This window comes from Temnothorax curvispinosus, unplaced genomic scaffold (assembly GCF_003070985.1).
Source record: "Temnothorax curvispinosus isolate PA1 unplaced genomic scaffold, ASM307098v1 QBEX01002414.1, whole genome shotgun sequence".
Lineage (NCBI taxonomy): Eukaryota > Metazoa > Arthropoda > Insecta > Hymenoptera > Formicidae > Temnothorax > Temnothorax curvispinosus.
In genome coordinates, this window is record NW_020212194.1 from 6,516 (window position 1) to 22,856 (window position 16,341).

Below are 16,341 nucleotides of genomic sequence, written 5' to 3' on the forward strand. Positions count from 1 at the left end.
TCCATAATCCGGTACTATAATCTGCTTCTATTTCTTCTTCGTCCGTTGGCGGTGTATCGGACCATTCAAAGCGGTAGGCGTCACGGCTCTCCAAGTATCCAGTTCCTTGCGTCGATGCATGCGCTGCCTCTTCTTCTTGATTTTCAGCCGGTTGCTTTTTGAACGGTACTACATATTTCTACTTCCGCCCCGATCTCGAATAATTTTTCAACATTATCGTCTTCTACTGAGGAACTTTCATTATCAATAGGTTTATCTGTGTGTGTATGTCGAAACTCTCTGTACACTAGTTTTCCAAAAACTAAGTTTGAATGTTTTGCAATAACTGACTGTAGAAGAACAAAAATATCTAATTATATATTATTAGCTCTTTATTCAGTGTATTGAATGTTCACCCTTCTTTTGCAAACAATTCAGATGCGAAAATTAAAATTTTTTAGTTATATCGTTGTTGTACACTACCGCCAGTACATCTACTTTCGAAATTGGTATACATAGGTTCGGAATAATGTCTTAAGAAATTGCATTAAGTAGCTGATATATTTTCACACACATATTTATATACAATATAAACATTCTCTTCTTGCGATACATACATTTCTCATTAAATACTTAAAGTGTGGACATCTTTGGCAAATTAGCCAAATTGCAAGGCTGTACGCTTTTGCAACTAAAAATACGTATAAAAACGACTGAGAAATCAATCATATCGATTAATTAATGATCAATGTCTTGCGAATAATCGTAAGACATTTTAATTAAATGCATAATCTAGAAACATACACATATTTTCACTAAGCACACAAACTTCGACAATAAAAGCATTTTAAGATTGTACCGTGTCCATTGATAGATACATTTATTTTTAAAAATTTACGATGCCACCGTTGATGTTTTGCAAATACTTTTTGCAAAAAATATTAATCCTTGTGATTAAATGCGCCTCAATTAGTGGATTTAAACAGAATTTACTTAATATAAACAAATAAATTGCAAAATGTTTTTTAAAAATAGATTATGCAAAATATTTTCTAAAAATTTTGTCGGCAAAATGCCAGCATAAATATAACAAAATCTGTTAGTAAAATTTGATTGACTGCAAAAATCGAACAGAATCTGTCATTTCGTAATTATGTAAAAATTATATAATCCATTTACATAATAATTATATAAAATACTTGTATATACATATACAATTCGTTCATTTGCTACAACAATGACAACTCAGAAAACGAGATTTTCCAAAACTAAGTTTGAATGTTTTGAATTATTAAAAATTTTTAATATCATACTTTTAAATGCGATTTTGGTGCAATAACTGACTGTAGAGGAACAAAAATATCTAGTTATATATTAGTTTTTTATTCAGTGTATTGAATGTTCACCCTTCTTTTGCAAACAATTCAGATGCAAAAATGAAGATTTTTGAGTTATGTCGTTGTAACAAATGAGCGAATTGTGATAAGAACAATTCAGATAGCAAAACGCCTATTATATTTACGAAATATGTGCTTAAATTGTGACGAATGTTTGCGCAAATAATAATAATAATAAAGCTGCGTCCACAAATGCTCAGCAACAGTCTACATATTATTGACGGAAACAATTTATATATCTTTGCTATAAAAATACCATCATAATTATGAATTCTAGACGGAGCTACGATTCATGTTTACTCACTGTTTGTGGCAATATATAAATTCTTTTCAGCAATATGTTTGGATGATTTTGCATACTCAAGTTTTGCTATCTGGAAATTACATAATTAATATATCTACTTTATGATAAATAGTCTGGTGCAAAATTTTCAAATTACATGTAGACAAAAACTTCTTTTAAATTTGAAAATATATGTATGATATTAGTATTCGCAAACTTGTTTCACCACATCACTTTCATCATCGAGATAAAACACTAAATTATATTACGATATATTTTTTTTATATAGGTATTTTTAAAATGTTCGTAACATTTTAATAAAAAATTGTATCACGAAACTTTGATAGGGCAGTTGATTTTTCAGCAAAATCTATTAATTGAGCTTTCTTTGAATATTTTCCGAAAAGTTTAACGATTCTTCCCAAAAGAAGAATATGAATCATTATTCATGAAAGAGAAATATTACATATATGAGTAACATAAGTTTATCATAGTACAAAATTCAAAAGTATCTTTCAAGCTTGAAATACCGCTCAATTTTTTCGTCCAATTCTTTGGTTATTTAATCTTGACCTGGATATCTATCTGTATTTTCTAACAATTTAAAGTAAAAATAATCTCCACACTATAAATATTGTCTTATCCATCCTGAAGGAAAAATCACCTTGAAGGAATAATACATTCCAAATTTGAAATTTTCCAAGTAGCATCATCTGGTGCGCACAATGCGCATACAAAATATTAATTATTTAAGAACTTCTGTTATTTCCCAAGATTCAGTCGCGATGAGATGAGGGTTCCGCTTGTCTTCTTTCTTCATCCGCTATTTCTTCTCCTTCTTCATCTTCGTTATCAGTTCGCTCTCCTTCTTCGGGCGGTCTCGTCCATCTAAAAAAACAATTTTTTGCAACCGTATTTATTCAAAAATGAATTTTTTCTTCATGTCTATTAATTTACGTCTGTTAATTCATGTCTTGTTTATGCATCGTTGTGTGTACATATGTGCACACGGGGAGAATTTTTTGTTATATTTTACCCTTAAATTTACTACAAACTTGGAACAACTTGGCAACCAAGGAATTTTTAAAATATACAAAAGACATTTTATAAACAACGTGGTAAAAATTACCAAGCAAATTGGTAAGGTTTGAAAAATTATTGAAATTTCCTAGATATATTTTAGTAAAATTAATCAAACATTTTTTATATTTGAATGTAATAGATATTAATATTTTTTATTATAGTGGATATTAATCAGAATAGCTCGCATAAAATTCTTGGTGGTACATGTTGTCCCACAACTACCATGATTTCGGGGTTTTAAGAGAAAATTCTCTCCGTGCATGTGTCTCATTAGTATAACTATGAAAATAATACATTCAAATAAACATTTGCATACGGCTATAACTGGAAATAAAATCATGTCTTAACTGATTGTTAGTCATTGACTGTCATTTGTTAATTGCTACCCTGTCTGCAAAATAGTTTTTTTTTTTTTAGTCAATGTCTGTCATGCATCTTTAGACCAATCATACTTTCATATATAATCAAAATTGAAAGATTTTAATAATATCTGCAATCTAAAAATAGTGTAAAATCTAACCTGATTAGTGTTTCCGGTGATCGGTAGAGGAAGATCAATTTGGCAAACAAGTCTTCTTCGAGACATAAATCACCGCTCTCGCGGACCAAATAAACATCTAAGCAGAGGCGAAGAATTCTGTCGACGTAAGGTAAATCGTCGAACATAATCTTGGGCGCCATATCGCTGACGATTTTCCGCATCATTTGACTTATGACTATTACTGCCGTGGTATATAATCCTAGGATCCTGTTTGTAGTTATGCGATTTTTAATTAATATGGATTATAATAACAATTTCATAACATTGTTATAATTCTTCGTAAAATTTTGTTATAAGAACGTCTATATAAACGTAAATTATTTCACTATTAAATTTACCCAAATCCGCTGATGAAGCTTAAGCCTTCGGGGAACGCTTTGTCGTTGAATAGAAACATCATGATATTCGTGCAGTTGTTTAGTGGTATTCTGCTCAAAAAATCGGTATACGCAGAGTCCGTGCATACCTCGCGAACCATCCACCATTGTTGATGAGCACAACAACTCTTGTTCGTTGATAATTGAACACTCATGTTTCTGTAGAGATAGCTGTCTTCTTTGTCAGATGGATTTCTTGCTAGAAACGTATAGATAATGGTCTCATTTTTTTATGTCTGCTTTGATAGCGTTCAATTATATACTTACGCAATTTTAGCGGTTGCATTAATTGTGGTACAACTTTGGTATCTCTAGCAGTGACTTTAAGGAATTTCGGAAAGGCGCTTTTCAATACTATTGTCGCATTCGTTGCGCCGGAATCCTCGCTTAACATGTCCACTAATGTTTGTCTTATAGGATTGAACTGTCCGTTTACAAACGGTTCCAATTCTATGTCACGAACCGTCGTAGTGATTCCAGAGGCGTCCTTGGCGTCTGTTCTCCTAGAGACTGTCCATTCCACGTGTACAGTTACTTTCGTGGTATTAGACGCCAATTCTGTTTTCAATCTGAAAATAGATAATGATAAATATTTTTTTCAAAATGTTTGTGTAAGAAAACTGTCAATATATCATTTAATATTGTTAATTCCTTTTTAAAAGAGTTAACTTTTTATTAAATAATCAGGCTTTATTATTCGTACATTTTTAGATTTTTAATTACAAGATTTAATTATCATTAAAAGCAATAATCATTTTTATATATAAAACAAACCTTTCTTTATCAGGTGGAGAAATATCCCAAAGTTTTCCCGAGAAAGTACCGAATCTTACTGCAGCCACATCAGAATAGATGTAATTTTCGAAAAAAGTTACAGCTGACTTCTCCGTTCCGTATAAATCTGTAGTAAGATTTTTATATTGTTTTTCCGTATATTCGACGATAGAACTGCCTTGAGCCGACATGGAATAGATGGGGTCGTATGGACCAATTCGTATTTTCATGGATACATCGTAAGGCAAGTTCGACGTGCCAACGGTGCTACCAAGGGCAAATAGAAGTAGAGGAAACCAGATTAAGCCAATTATGAGCAACAGACAACTTCCGCCTACCAAGTACTTGCTCATTTGCTTTTTCTTTTCTCCTCGAGGTTGAGGGAAGTCTGATTCGACTCCTCGCATACACTAAAATTTTATAGAATAATACATTACAATTTTTATGTAATATATATTTGGAGTATATTAAGTAATTTAATATTTTTATGCGAGAGAAGTTATTTATATATCTTCTCGTAGTTCTCGTATAATATTATTATATGGAAAATTGAAATAAAAATGTTTGCATTAAAACAATTGAAACAATAGCGTTTATTCCGAAATCGTTATATATTATATTTCCTATAAAACTTACTTTGATTTGATAAATACTAGCGAAAATATCTTCCATCTTAAACCAGTCCATTACACTCATGGACGTGTCAGTCCAAATCCAATCCATCACTGCCCGAAGTTCAAAGAGGAACGGAATTAACATAAATCTGCAAAGTAACTTGTTAGATCAAAGTAATATAAATAACAAAAATATTTAATAAATATTTTACTAACCCTTTAAATAAAACATAATTTACGATGCTGTACTTTTTGCATAAAAAATTACCCAATATTCGAGTCGGGTATCCTTGTCGCAATTGATAAGCCGCTAGCAAAAGATAGAAGCATTTCACCATATACCAAATTTGCGGGAAAATATTATCGTTGAATTGTCTGTAATTGTAAATATGCTGTACATGATGTAAACGTTAAAAAAGAAAAATAATGTGATATCTCTTACCTATCTGTTACGCTCGGTAAAATGAAGAACATCCATAAATGAATACCGAATACTAAGCAGTATTGGAAAATTAACTTCCCCACAATAGATTTTCGAAGGAAAAGCGCTCTGTCGATAACGATTAGAGCGAATTGTAATAATAACATCAATAAGAAAGGCATAGGAACTCGATTTTCCTGAAGGTAAGCTGTTACTCCGCCATCGCCTTGTTGAGTCTGAAATTAAAGAATGTACAATATTTATATTATTATTTAGGTAAATAATAATAAATTTTATTTATATAAATATTAATAATTTTGTAAAGTTTCTCCTCTCCCCATGTATATACTTACTCCAAATGCGGAAAATCCGAAAATGAGCAGAAGGAAATTAAAGAAGTCACAAAGGAACATGTAGGCGTAAACATTAGTTTTCTCTTTGCCAGCTGGATCAATAATTCTCTTAAAGAAGCTTTTCATTGGTTCAGCGTGTTTAGTGACTCTGCAAGATTTGAAAATATAATTGTATTTAATAAAATAAAGAGAGGAATCTAAAAATATATATTAAAACTTCTTTTAAAAAATATTTTATCTCTTTTTTTACTTATTATATGTAAAATATTACAAGTAAATATAAAAGTTTTACTTTAAAGTTAATACATAATTCTTAAATAGATAAGACATGTTTAAATAAATTAGCCACTTACGCCATATTCATGGCGTCTGTTTTAGAAAATTTACTACGAGGATGCTCTTGTCCTTGTACAGCCACCAGCTTCTTGTTCTCATCTGTTATGGGTGGAGAACCATCTGCGTCACCCGATGCATGAATGCTCAAAGATCGTCTCTCAGATTCTTTTATCTCTGCCTTGACCTCTGCATGAGAACTGTAGCACATTAAAAAATAATTATGATACATTTATTGACATCAAAATTTTACATGTTATAAATATTTTTAAGTAGAAATTCTAACGTACTCGGTTTCTTCCTGTTTGTCGGACTCTTCTTGTTCTTTGTCTGAAGGTGGCGGCTTCGATGGCACCGCAGTTAACTGAGTAAGAATAATTTTCCGTGGTTTCAAAGATGCAGATGTCCATTGACCCAAGGATTTTAGCATAAATCTGTAGACCAATCATACGGCATTATTCTTCATGAAATATTCTTGTATGTGTTTTCATTTTTATATCTTTTTATTCGTACCTATGGAAGAATAACATAAGGAGCAGTAATAAATCCCATAGAGCGTAATTGGCTCTTTTCAGAACACCAATAATCCTCGGCTCATACAATGGATGGTTTATTTGAGCTTTTTGATTCCAGGGAATCAATTCCAGTTGAAAAATGCATTTTATTATGACAATGGCCTAAAAATTGCGATCATTACGTCGAGGGTTCTGTATAACACATTTAAACATAAACTAACGGAATATGCTTCTCACCTCGATATATGCAATCATCGTCACCCAGAAAGTTTTGGAGGGTCGCGGGATCGTCAAAGAACCCCATAAGAACACCATAAGCGGCAATGGTGTCGAGAGCACAGACGCATTCTTAATTTGATGAAGAAATACCATAAAGTAACAAAGCAAACTGGAATGCGCCAAAATTCCAAACCAGATAGACGCTGCCAGCTGTATGATGGGCGGTTGATCCACTTCTGAGAGTTCCCCAGTTTCTTCGTCTTGTTTGACTGCCAAGGCTTGCGAGAAAAGTGTGCTGCATACATAAAATCTCCAAGTTAATTATGTTTTGTAGTCTAAATAAATTATCCAACATATATAGAAGAAAGATGACCTGTCACGTATATATGTAACAAATAAAAATTATTTGAAATATTAAAGATCTTAATGTATTTAAAATAGAAATATGCATATAAATATGTAAAATTGTCACTCAAATAAAAAGTTTATAAAAATTATTTTAGAAGAATAATTTTTGTATTGCAGACGCAAGAATAATTTTTAATATTAAAATTAAACAGTATACAGAATGTATAAAACATAAAGATGCATCTTTCTTCTTAGAAAAATTGATATCAAAAGCACATTTAAAGCCCAGTTCAGGAACCATGAAATCTGCGCACCTGAAAACGCTGAAGATATTCGACAACATTAATGTGTTCGTCAGTGGACGTCGTTCACAATAATCAAAGTTTTACACAAAGTTGTACAATAGTCAAAGTGACACACGCTCATCGCAAGCCAATTTTCTTGATTATTGCTCTCATCGTGTCAGGAAGTGATCCTTTTTCCCACGAAACGTAATACGCAAAATATATAGGTGGCGGGCAATTAAATATATAAAAATCTTAACTGAAGTGCCGCATGCGAGGAGAGGCGTATGATCAGTGCATTTACAAAATAGAAAAAGCCGAACACACATTGAGATGCCTGGGTTTCACAACACATTTTCGATACCTAGAGGAGGACATGTCCAATCCTCGCTCCAAACTCGGCGCCAGAATTCGGATGTGCGGCACCGCCAACGAGCTCCCCTTCCTGACACAAACAACACGACGCTCTTTCTACGTTTATTTCATACAAGTGTGTTACGAGGGTAAAGAATTATATCAAGGTTCTAAACACAATATATTATCAATTCTGCCAATCACAGATAAAAAGATAATAATGGCAAATTTGAGGGAGAGATATATTAAAATAGATTGTAAAAAAAGCAAATATTAAAAAAGATGTATTCAGGATATTACACCAAAAAATTTGGCTGTACTTGTTGAAAAATTGTTGTTATATCACAAGCGTGGGACTTACGGCAATTGATCTGATCCATTATCCATGAAATGCATTTTACATTACGAAGATAACACGTTCCGAAGGACTCATAATTTCAGTTATGTAATTTTTCTCAAAATAGGGCTCTGATTGTTTCACTGTAGTTTAATACTTGAGTTTGTGTTCGATCATGTCAAATGTAATTTTAAATCTTCTTCAAATTTTTCCTAAATTTGATTTTTTGACCAAATTTAAAGTTATTTTTATTAAAAAACAGAAAGTTATATAAATAGTAATTAAAATATAAAATATAAAACTAAGTTTTATTCTAACAAGTTATGCCATATCTACAATTTAGATATTTCTTTCCCCTTCCAATTAAACTTAAATTCCTTATAATATTTAACAAATTGTTATAAATAACAAAAAATGTTCCAGATAAAATGAAAAAGGCAAAGATGATGACGTTATAACTTTTATTGTTGCTATGCCAAACGCAAACAAGTAAAGTTGATAAAAGGTTAACTTCTTTCCACAAAATTAGTTGTAATGTAAATAATTATTATAAGAATAAAAAGATAACTTGATATTAGTATTAGTTTGGTAATAAGTGTACAAGGATCACCTTAGTTCGATGCACACACACAAGAAACTAGATACACACAATACATTAATTAAAGCATTTCGCACAAAATAAAAGCCCTTACCTTTCACCTTGCTGCTCCGGTTGGCTCGGACCTTCTCCAGGATCATACTGCTCCTCTGTATTGCCGTTTGTAGCTGATCTGTCACAGCGAGCACACTTACTACTAGCATCTACGTATTTTATTTTAGTTTATAAATAGCTCAAATCAATTTTTTTACACTTACACACCTTTAAAAGATGTGATTTCTTAAAGATTTATTATCTAATGGGACATCAAAGAAGCACGAGTTACAAAGTGCTTCTGACGCTGACTAATTTTGACATATGCTTTGCAACATTAAATAGCCAAAAATTAATTCTTTACCGCAGTTTTTTAAAATAATGAATGGCTTACTGTTATGCAACCATAAAAATAAATTTAAAAAAGTTGAGTATATAATTTATAAATGTTACATTGTGCGGTAAAGTATTAAAAGATACAGAAAGAATAGAATAAAAATAAAAATTATTACGTTGCATATAATATATTTACAAGTAATTGGCTTTTTTAAAAGTAGTAATTGTATATGTTTGTTTAAACGAACATATACATATAAATAACAGTAGTACAAAATAATTTATGCAACTACTTATGTACAAGTTAACGCTTAAAAAGCAGAATTTTATAACTAAAGTAACTAAACAATAAGCAATATTTTCCTAAAAAGAAAGAACGAAAAAATGCCCAATTTTTTGTGGAATTAATAGTAATAAATATACAGTCCCTCAATTTCGTTAAATAAACATAATACATTCTAGTATTATGACTGTGTAAGAGTTTATACGAGAGCAAACTTACCGTTCCTGCATTAGAGGTATCGGCTGCCACATTTGGTTGATTCCTAATCGCGTTCCCATTTTAAAGTCCGGTTTTGCCTAAATATAATCGTTATTGTACTATCGAAAAAAATTATTCACGCAAATTAATTTTAGTTTTTTAAAATAATGATATATCTACCTTCAGGTCCTTTTTTTCTTTCGCTAAAACCTTGCGGATATATCTGTAGTCGTGGGAGAATCGATTTAGGTATTTCGTCATTGAAGTTAGAGTGCTGTTAATCATCACCAAGAGAAACTTGAAGTATGTGGAAAACGAGACTTTCTTCTGTTCCTCTTCCTTCTTGTCGTCCTTATCTTCGATTTTCTCATCTTCTGTGTCCGATGGTTCTGGTGTTTTAGCCAAATCTGTAGCGTCTTTCTCTTCCGTTTCCATCTCCACTGATGTGAGACTCGTTCGATCGGGACCCTGATTAAGTTTACAATTAGTTTTATATATTGAAAAAGATTGCTTCGTATTTAAACCGTAACCATGTGCTTGAAATAAATCAAGTCTGCTGAGAAAGATGCGTAAGTGCATGTAAAGTGCATTGAAGAATTAAGTTGTATCTCTATAAAAATGTCGAAGCAAAATAAAGCAATTTTCTTATAATTTCAAATTTAAATTATGCACAACATCGATAGGCTTTTATTATAATTAAGATTTATATTTTTCAACTTTAATTACTAAATATTTGTTGTATACTTATCCTTACTGTACAATAAGCGTACAATAAAGCATGACGTGATCACAAGGACTATGTAAAAAATATGAAGTAAGTATTCATATAAAATATACATATATATCAGTGAAATACCATTACCATTGTTCTGTGATTACAACATGTATAAATTAATTAAAAATAATTATAATGTTAAACGATGTGAAGACGATAAAGACGACAGCAAGAATTTGTTTCCAATACTGCTTCTACGAAGCTGAGAGTTTGTGAGAGAAGAAGATGTATCATCGAGCGCTAAAAGCGTTGTACAAATGTAAAAGAACAATCCACTTGCCATTGTTATAGAATTCGCTGCTGTGATTATTTTGTATTACGTGTTACTGTGTTAACTTGTATTTAATAAAAAGAAACGGTAAATAATTAAAAATATAGCAGAAAGTTTTTGTTAAAATACAAATTACACTGAATTAAGAATATTTTATAAATTATATTAAAAAGATTTGGAAAGAGATGTTAAGAAGAAAATAATATAATAAAAAGAGTTATAGTTATTGCATCATAACCAAATAATTACATCACAGCAAGTTAATATAATTTGCAAAAAATAAACTAATAAATTGTTGAATAAAATTGAGATGCACAGAAAGTAGAACAGATTGCTTTATCGCGGACGAACGAAAAAGCAATAATACAAGTGGTACAAGAAGAATGTACTAGCACAGAAGTGGTGCAAAACGAATCCATAGAAAGCAATAGCCAATGACCGAATCTTATTTAGGAGGCAATCTGCAGTTGATTTTTCTCAAACAGGGATTCAACAAAAAACAAAAATAAATATTTCAGTGTCTATCGTGATAAAAACAAAATCAAATAAAAATTTTTTTTAAGCTAACGTGATTTCATTGCTATGTTACATGTGTTTTTTCATATGTGGAATTAGATTTCCCATTAAAGAGTGTCGGATATTTCACCAACGGTGAGATCTGCCTTCTGTTCAGTAATTCGGCTTTTAAAGGCGATATATTATTAAATACAGGGGTAAAAAGACAATTATAGGCAGGCGAATGCCCGCAGCGGTCATGCAGCCTTTTTTAAACGGAATCGGGATGTCTCACATCGGTGGCCATAGCAGTGTCGGTCTCGGAGCGAGCGCTCAGATATGACATGGACGATTTCTTCCGTGTCAAAGGTACGCTTCTACGCCGGAGTCTCAGGGCGTCCTTTTCTGTTCCCCCGTACATGGCGACATGCGTCGCGACCTCAATGTCTGTCTTAATCAGCGTGTTCATCAACTGTAAGGAGACTTACGATTCAGTTCTATCGATTGATTTCGTGCCATCGTTGTCGGCCCGGAAGTGCGTGGTCCCTCCGAGGAGGAGAGAGTGAGAGAGAGAGAGAGAGAGAGAGAGAGAGAGAAAGAAGAGGGCTGACACAATGCGTAGACTTAGAGCGAAAGAGAGATATGAGTAATGACGACATATGATGAAAAGATTTTGGTTGCAATTATCACACGAAAAGATGCTCCATTCGATTTCATAGTGGTCCATTCGAAGTACTTTTTCGGGAAAATTTCAAAATATCTTTTATGATTCATTATTTTAACAATATAAAATTGCGGTATATACATATGCATATAATTTTTTATAAATACAATAAATAACAAATTTTTTTACGTAAATATAAAAGACATTCGAAATATTTCCAAACCACACTTCGACGGACTATAATTGAGGGATTAGTGAATCTTAACAAGAAATTCTTGTTGGGATAGAAATTTCACAGCATAGAGTCATTCAATTTCATACTGGAATCATTGAAATAAAAAACAAGATGATTTTGATGTTATACATACGTTTCTTTCAATTTTATTTACCTCCGAAACAGTCATTCTCCTCCCTCGTTGTTCATGCTCACGGCGACGTTCTTTTTCCTTCTTTTCAATCTCGCTGACAGGAATAAGATCAGTGACGTCGTCGTCATCCAGATCATCAAACATGTAGTAATCGCCGGATCTGATCGCTAATTGCAAAAAGAATTATCGTTTAATAAATTATTACTTTTTTTACGTAAGCAAAAGCCATGCAAGTGACAACGATATAATTAGAAAAGGGTGCAAAGACGTTTGAGCGTAATTTGTGGATAGTTTATTATAATCTTTGATGATTATATCAAAATACAATCATGACACTTCTATCAAACAAGACGCACAAATATACATAAAAATGCCAATAGATCAACTATTATATATAATTTACACATCAGCTACTTTTAACTGTACATTAGACTGTACATATTTTATATACAAATAAAATTATGGATCTGGGATGAGAACATTGGCTGTTAGAACAATGCTCAGCTGTAAAAAATGTACATTTACCCTCTCTGTTGGTCTTCGGTGAACGAATTTTGTACAATGGCCGTGTTCCTGGATAGAGTTCATCTAATAGAAAGACACAAAAATAAAATAAAGATATAGAAAATGAAAAAGCTATTGATACAGAACACATGATATATTACAGCCTATCATATATAAATTATATCAATTATTCAGAATTGGATCCTTCGATTCCATTGTTGATTGCTAAAAAATTATAATTTATCAGTAAATGTAAGACAGTTCTTCGTTATTTATAGAAAAAAAAATTAGAATTTTTGTTGACATATAGTAAGATTAAAATTTTAAGAAATATAAAATAATAACAAATACAGTGATTAATCACGATGAAAGAAATAAGAGTAGTAATAAAATTATTACAGAAAGATGAAAGAATTAATATAAAAAATGAATGAAAGAAACAGAGAAACGTATGAACTGTATGAAGTATCGATCTTCATAAAAATAAGCATAAATAAGCAAACCTGTAAATAAGCATTTATGTACAAGAATGTATCTTGAGCTAATTCTTAGCTCAATGTATTTTGTCACACAATATATTCTATTATTTAAAGAAGAGAGACTTGGAATTTAGAAATCGCTTCTAATAGGACAAGACGAACATCAGACGCTGTAAAGTGTTTCGCGGAAAATCTAGATGTGCAGGCGTAGAAAAGCGTATGTACAGATAACAGTAGCACACTGGCGACGTGAACACCGTTGTCGATGAATGATTTACACGTGTGATGCGAGTGCGGGGAACGGGAGGCCGTCGAGATGATCGACTGGCGCGGATCGCTGTTCATCCACGTCGGCCCGGTTGGCAAGCTGAATTGACGCCGATGCCGCATGGAAGACGTTAGCGATCGATCGGCCGGGCCTCGATCGTAAGGCGGAGGCGAGAATACCGGAAATGTCTCGTCCGGCGACGGTCCTCGAGGATTTAGCTCGCTACTGGGTGGCGAACCGAACGAGATACGTGCCGGCTCGAGGTAGCCCTCGAGGCTGACCGTCATGACGGCGGAGTTCGGCGTGGGCGCCTGCAATAAGGACGCTGCCCGTGGCGTCAGCGGGGGTGGCTCATCACCGTCCTCGTCCAGAGGCGTTTGATATCCTTGCGGGGGCGTGTGATCCGAGGATATGCAAGAACTTACGCTGGAGGTTCTTGCCAGCGGTGCTTGTCTCTCTTTTTTGACGCATTAAAGATATATTGGGCGTTATATTGCACATAGTAAATGATAATGGTAGAACAACGGAATGGCAGAGACGACGAAGAGAGAAATCATCAAGAATAGTTGTCGTAAAAATATTCAGTAATTAATTATTGAAACGCAACTCAGAGATTTTTTTAAAGGAAAGTAATATTCAGTGATATTCGGTGTTTAACTGAAAATACTTCGTGTCTTAGGTAAAATCTTACGATCGCTTATCAAATGACGAAATATTCAAGTTGTCTTCAGGATCACTTCGATAAAAAATATTCTTTTAAATGTTATATAAGATTTACAGTGTATATAAAAAAAAAGTCTTACCGACTTTGTGAGTCTGAGGTTCTTTATAAGATGGTCCCTGTATCCTCTGTTGATTAGCCTTGATCTTGTCCATCTTGAACTTTAATTTTTCTAAAACGGTTTTCTCTATATTCTCTTGGATTTCTATACGTTTCTGATGCAGTTCTTCAAGCAGTTCCGCGCCGCGAGACGCTAGAATGCTCATGGCTTTCGTCTCGTCCACAATATGGAAGAAATAGTAACTCTTGAAGAGTCGTTTCTGCATCAGGAGAAAGGCGAAACACAATCCGTCCCAGACCATGCCGATGTCTTCACTAGTGACACTACACTTGGCGGGATCCAACATTAGTTCAGTGGAGCTCTTGAACTTTTTCAGGCATGCGATACCCAGTAATTGCACCAGCCAACAGGCTGAACGTTCGAGCTAGTGTTAAAACAAATTAATAATTTTTACATTTTTTACTTTTTTATAGTTATGTGTTCCGTGTTAATTAATTTTTCACTTTTTAAATCATATTTTCATGCAATTATTCTAAAGTAAAATCCAAAATGGTCAAAATTTTCTTATTTAATTAAAGAAATATTAATTAAGAATCGATTTTTACATATGACTGGCGAACATTATTGAGAAAAGCTTACATCTTTAATGAGGACACAACCCACACCCTGAAGAAGAGCTTTTGAGAAAATAACAATGACGTTGTACCCGATCAACATGTTCCACCATTTCAAGATTGTCTTCATTGGTCTCAAGTAAAAATTACTTCCTTGCCAAAGGAATATGAATGCTCCTATGAGATAGCCGAGCGAAAAGAGATTCGTTCTTTTCGTTCCAGCCAGGAACATAATCGACAGTGTCACCCACATGAGACTCATCATGCCACCACGTTTAATTACGTCCAACCATGAATGAATGTGCGACACGTAATCCTTCACGGGATTCACAAAATTTGGTTTTTCCATATCTTGGAAAACGGAATAATTGTGACCAGCCACAAATTCCTTGCCAGGCCGCAAACCTTGTTGTTCAATGTGAAAGACTAGACTTTGCCGCACGATCATCATTAGCAAGATAAAGTCACCTGAGTACAAAATAAAAGAAAATATTATGCAAAGGTATCGCAAAATCTTTCTGTTAATTTTAAGTTCCGTCAGACTTACAAATCAGTTTTCTCGAATTTGGTGGAAAATCTGGATCGGGAAGATACATCCATTCTTGTAATCTTCTCATTACTTCAGAATTGTTCCAAGGATAATCTAAAACAAATTCAAAAAAAGTCATTTATTGTTTTTTTTTATTTAATCAAAGGACTCATTTACCTAATATATCGCATTACCTATACAAAGCCACGAAGGTGGAGCCACAACAATTGCGTATTGAATAGGTAGAAGAATTATGGCGAAAGTTCTAAAGCAGGGCCAAATTCGTGCCACAGTTTTCCTTTTCAATGAAAAGAATAATAGCAACCACATGCTATACAAAACGGAGTAAAAGTCCAATCGCGTGCCGATCAGGGTGACAATTCCAATGAGACACATTTCGAGGCCGAATTTATAGAAACCATAGTTGAAGAGGAACTTTAAACACTCCGGTATTCCCTTGTCAGCATCCATTCTGGTGATGCTTGGGAACATTACTTGAGGAGTATCTAATGCTTCTCCTTTATTATGACGATAAAACCATTGACGGATTCTGATGATTTTTCTGAAAGTCGTCACAGTAACGATGCCGATGTAGCCTTTCAACAGATCTGGAAGTCCACCCGGAATTGCTTTTCTCATTCCAAACCATTCGGCTATATTGTAAACAGTATTGTTACTCGTGTACTGCTGATGGCCCTCATCGATCTAAAATTATTTAAAATTATATATTTATTCGAACCAAAAGAAAGCGCTTTTTATCGTAATAAGGCAAATAATTCTTAATTTACCGTGCAGTTGACATTCCAGTTATCATGATTAATATATTTAATTTGATATAACATCTTGGTGACTATTAGAAGCGATACTATCGCGGCCATCACGTTGATTGAATTTATCTGTATGTTTCTTTTAAAATTGATCATTATGACTAC

The 16,341-nt window shown here is 33.1% G+C and overlaps 1 protein-coding gene across 1 annotated transcript in view; it reads right to left on the bottom strand.

Moving 5' to 3' along the window:
- Positions 1–521: 521 nt before the first annotated feature.
- The window catches only part of LOC112451614 (piezo-type mechanosensitive ion channel component), a 30,765-nt gene continuing 14,945 nt past the window's right edge, over positions 522–16,341 (bottom strand). The window contains exons 14-38 of the mRNA XM_025011341.1: positions 16,198–16,337; positions 15,604–16,114; positions 15,428–15,523; positions 14,906–15,348; positions 14,288–14,690; positions 12,759–12,821; positions 12,255–12,400; positions 11,497–11,673; positions 9,841–10,128; positions 9,682–9,758; positions 8,905–8,982; positions 7,886–7,966; positions 6,908–7,184; positions 6,669–6,832; positions 6,446–6,589; positions 6,176–6,355; positions 5,823–5,970; positions 5,491–5,705; positions 5,265–5,423; positions 5,071–5,197; positions 4,435–4,844; positions 3,928–4,229; positions 3,622–3,859; positions 3,263–3,490; positions 522–2,547 (exon numbers count right to left, since the gene is read on the bottom strand). Of these exons, the coding sequence (XP_024867109.1) occupies positions 2,436–2,547; positions 3,263–3,490; positions 3,622–3,859; positions 3,928–4,229; positions 4,435–4,844; positions 5,071–5,197; positions 5,265–5,423; positions 5,491–5,705; positions 5,823–5,970; positions 6,176–6,355; positions 6,446–6,589; positions 6,669–6,832; positions 6,908–7,184; positions 7,886–7,966; positions 8,905–8,982; positions 9,682–9,758; positions 9,841–10,128; positions 11,497–11,673; positions 12,255–12,400; positions 12,759–12,821; positions 14,288–14,690; positions 14,906–15,348; positions 15,428–15,523; positions 15,604–16,114; positions 16,198–16,337 (5,207 nt within the window). The 3' untranslated portion in view covers positions 522–2,435. The remainder of the gene's footprint in view (positions 2,548–3,262; positions 3,491–3,621; positions 3,860–3,927; positions 4,230–4,434; positions 4,845–5,070; positions 5,198–5,264; positions 5,424–5,490; positions 5,706–5,822; positions 5,971–6,175; positions 6,356–6,445; positions 6,590–6,668; positions 6,833–6,907; positions 7,185–7,885; positions 7,967–8,904; positions 8,983–9,681; positions 9,759–9,840; positions 10,129–11,496; positions 11,674–12,254; positions 12,401–12,758; positions 12,822–14,287; positions 14,691–14,905; positions 15,349–15,427; positions 15,524–15,603; positions 16,115–16,197; positions 16,338–16,341) is intronic.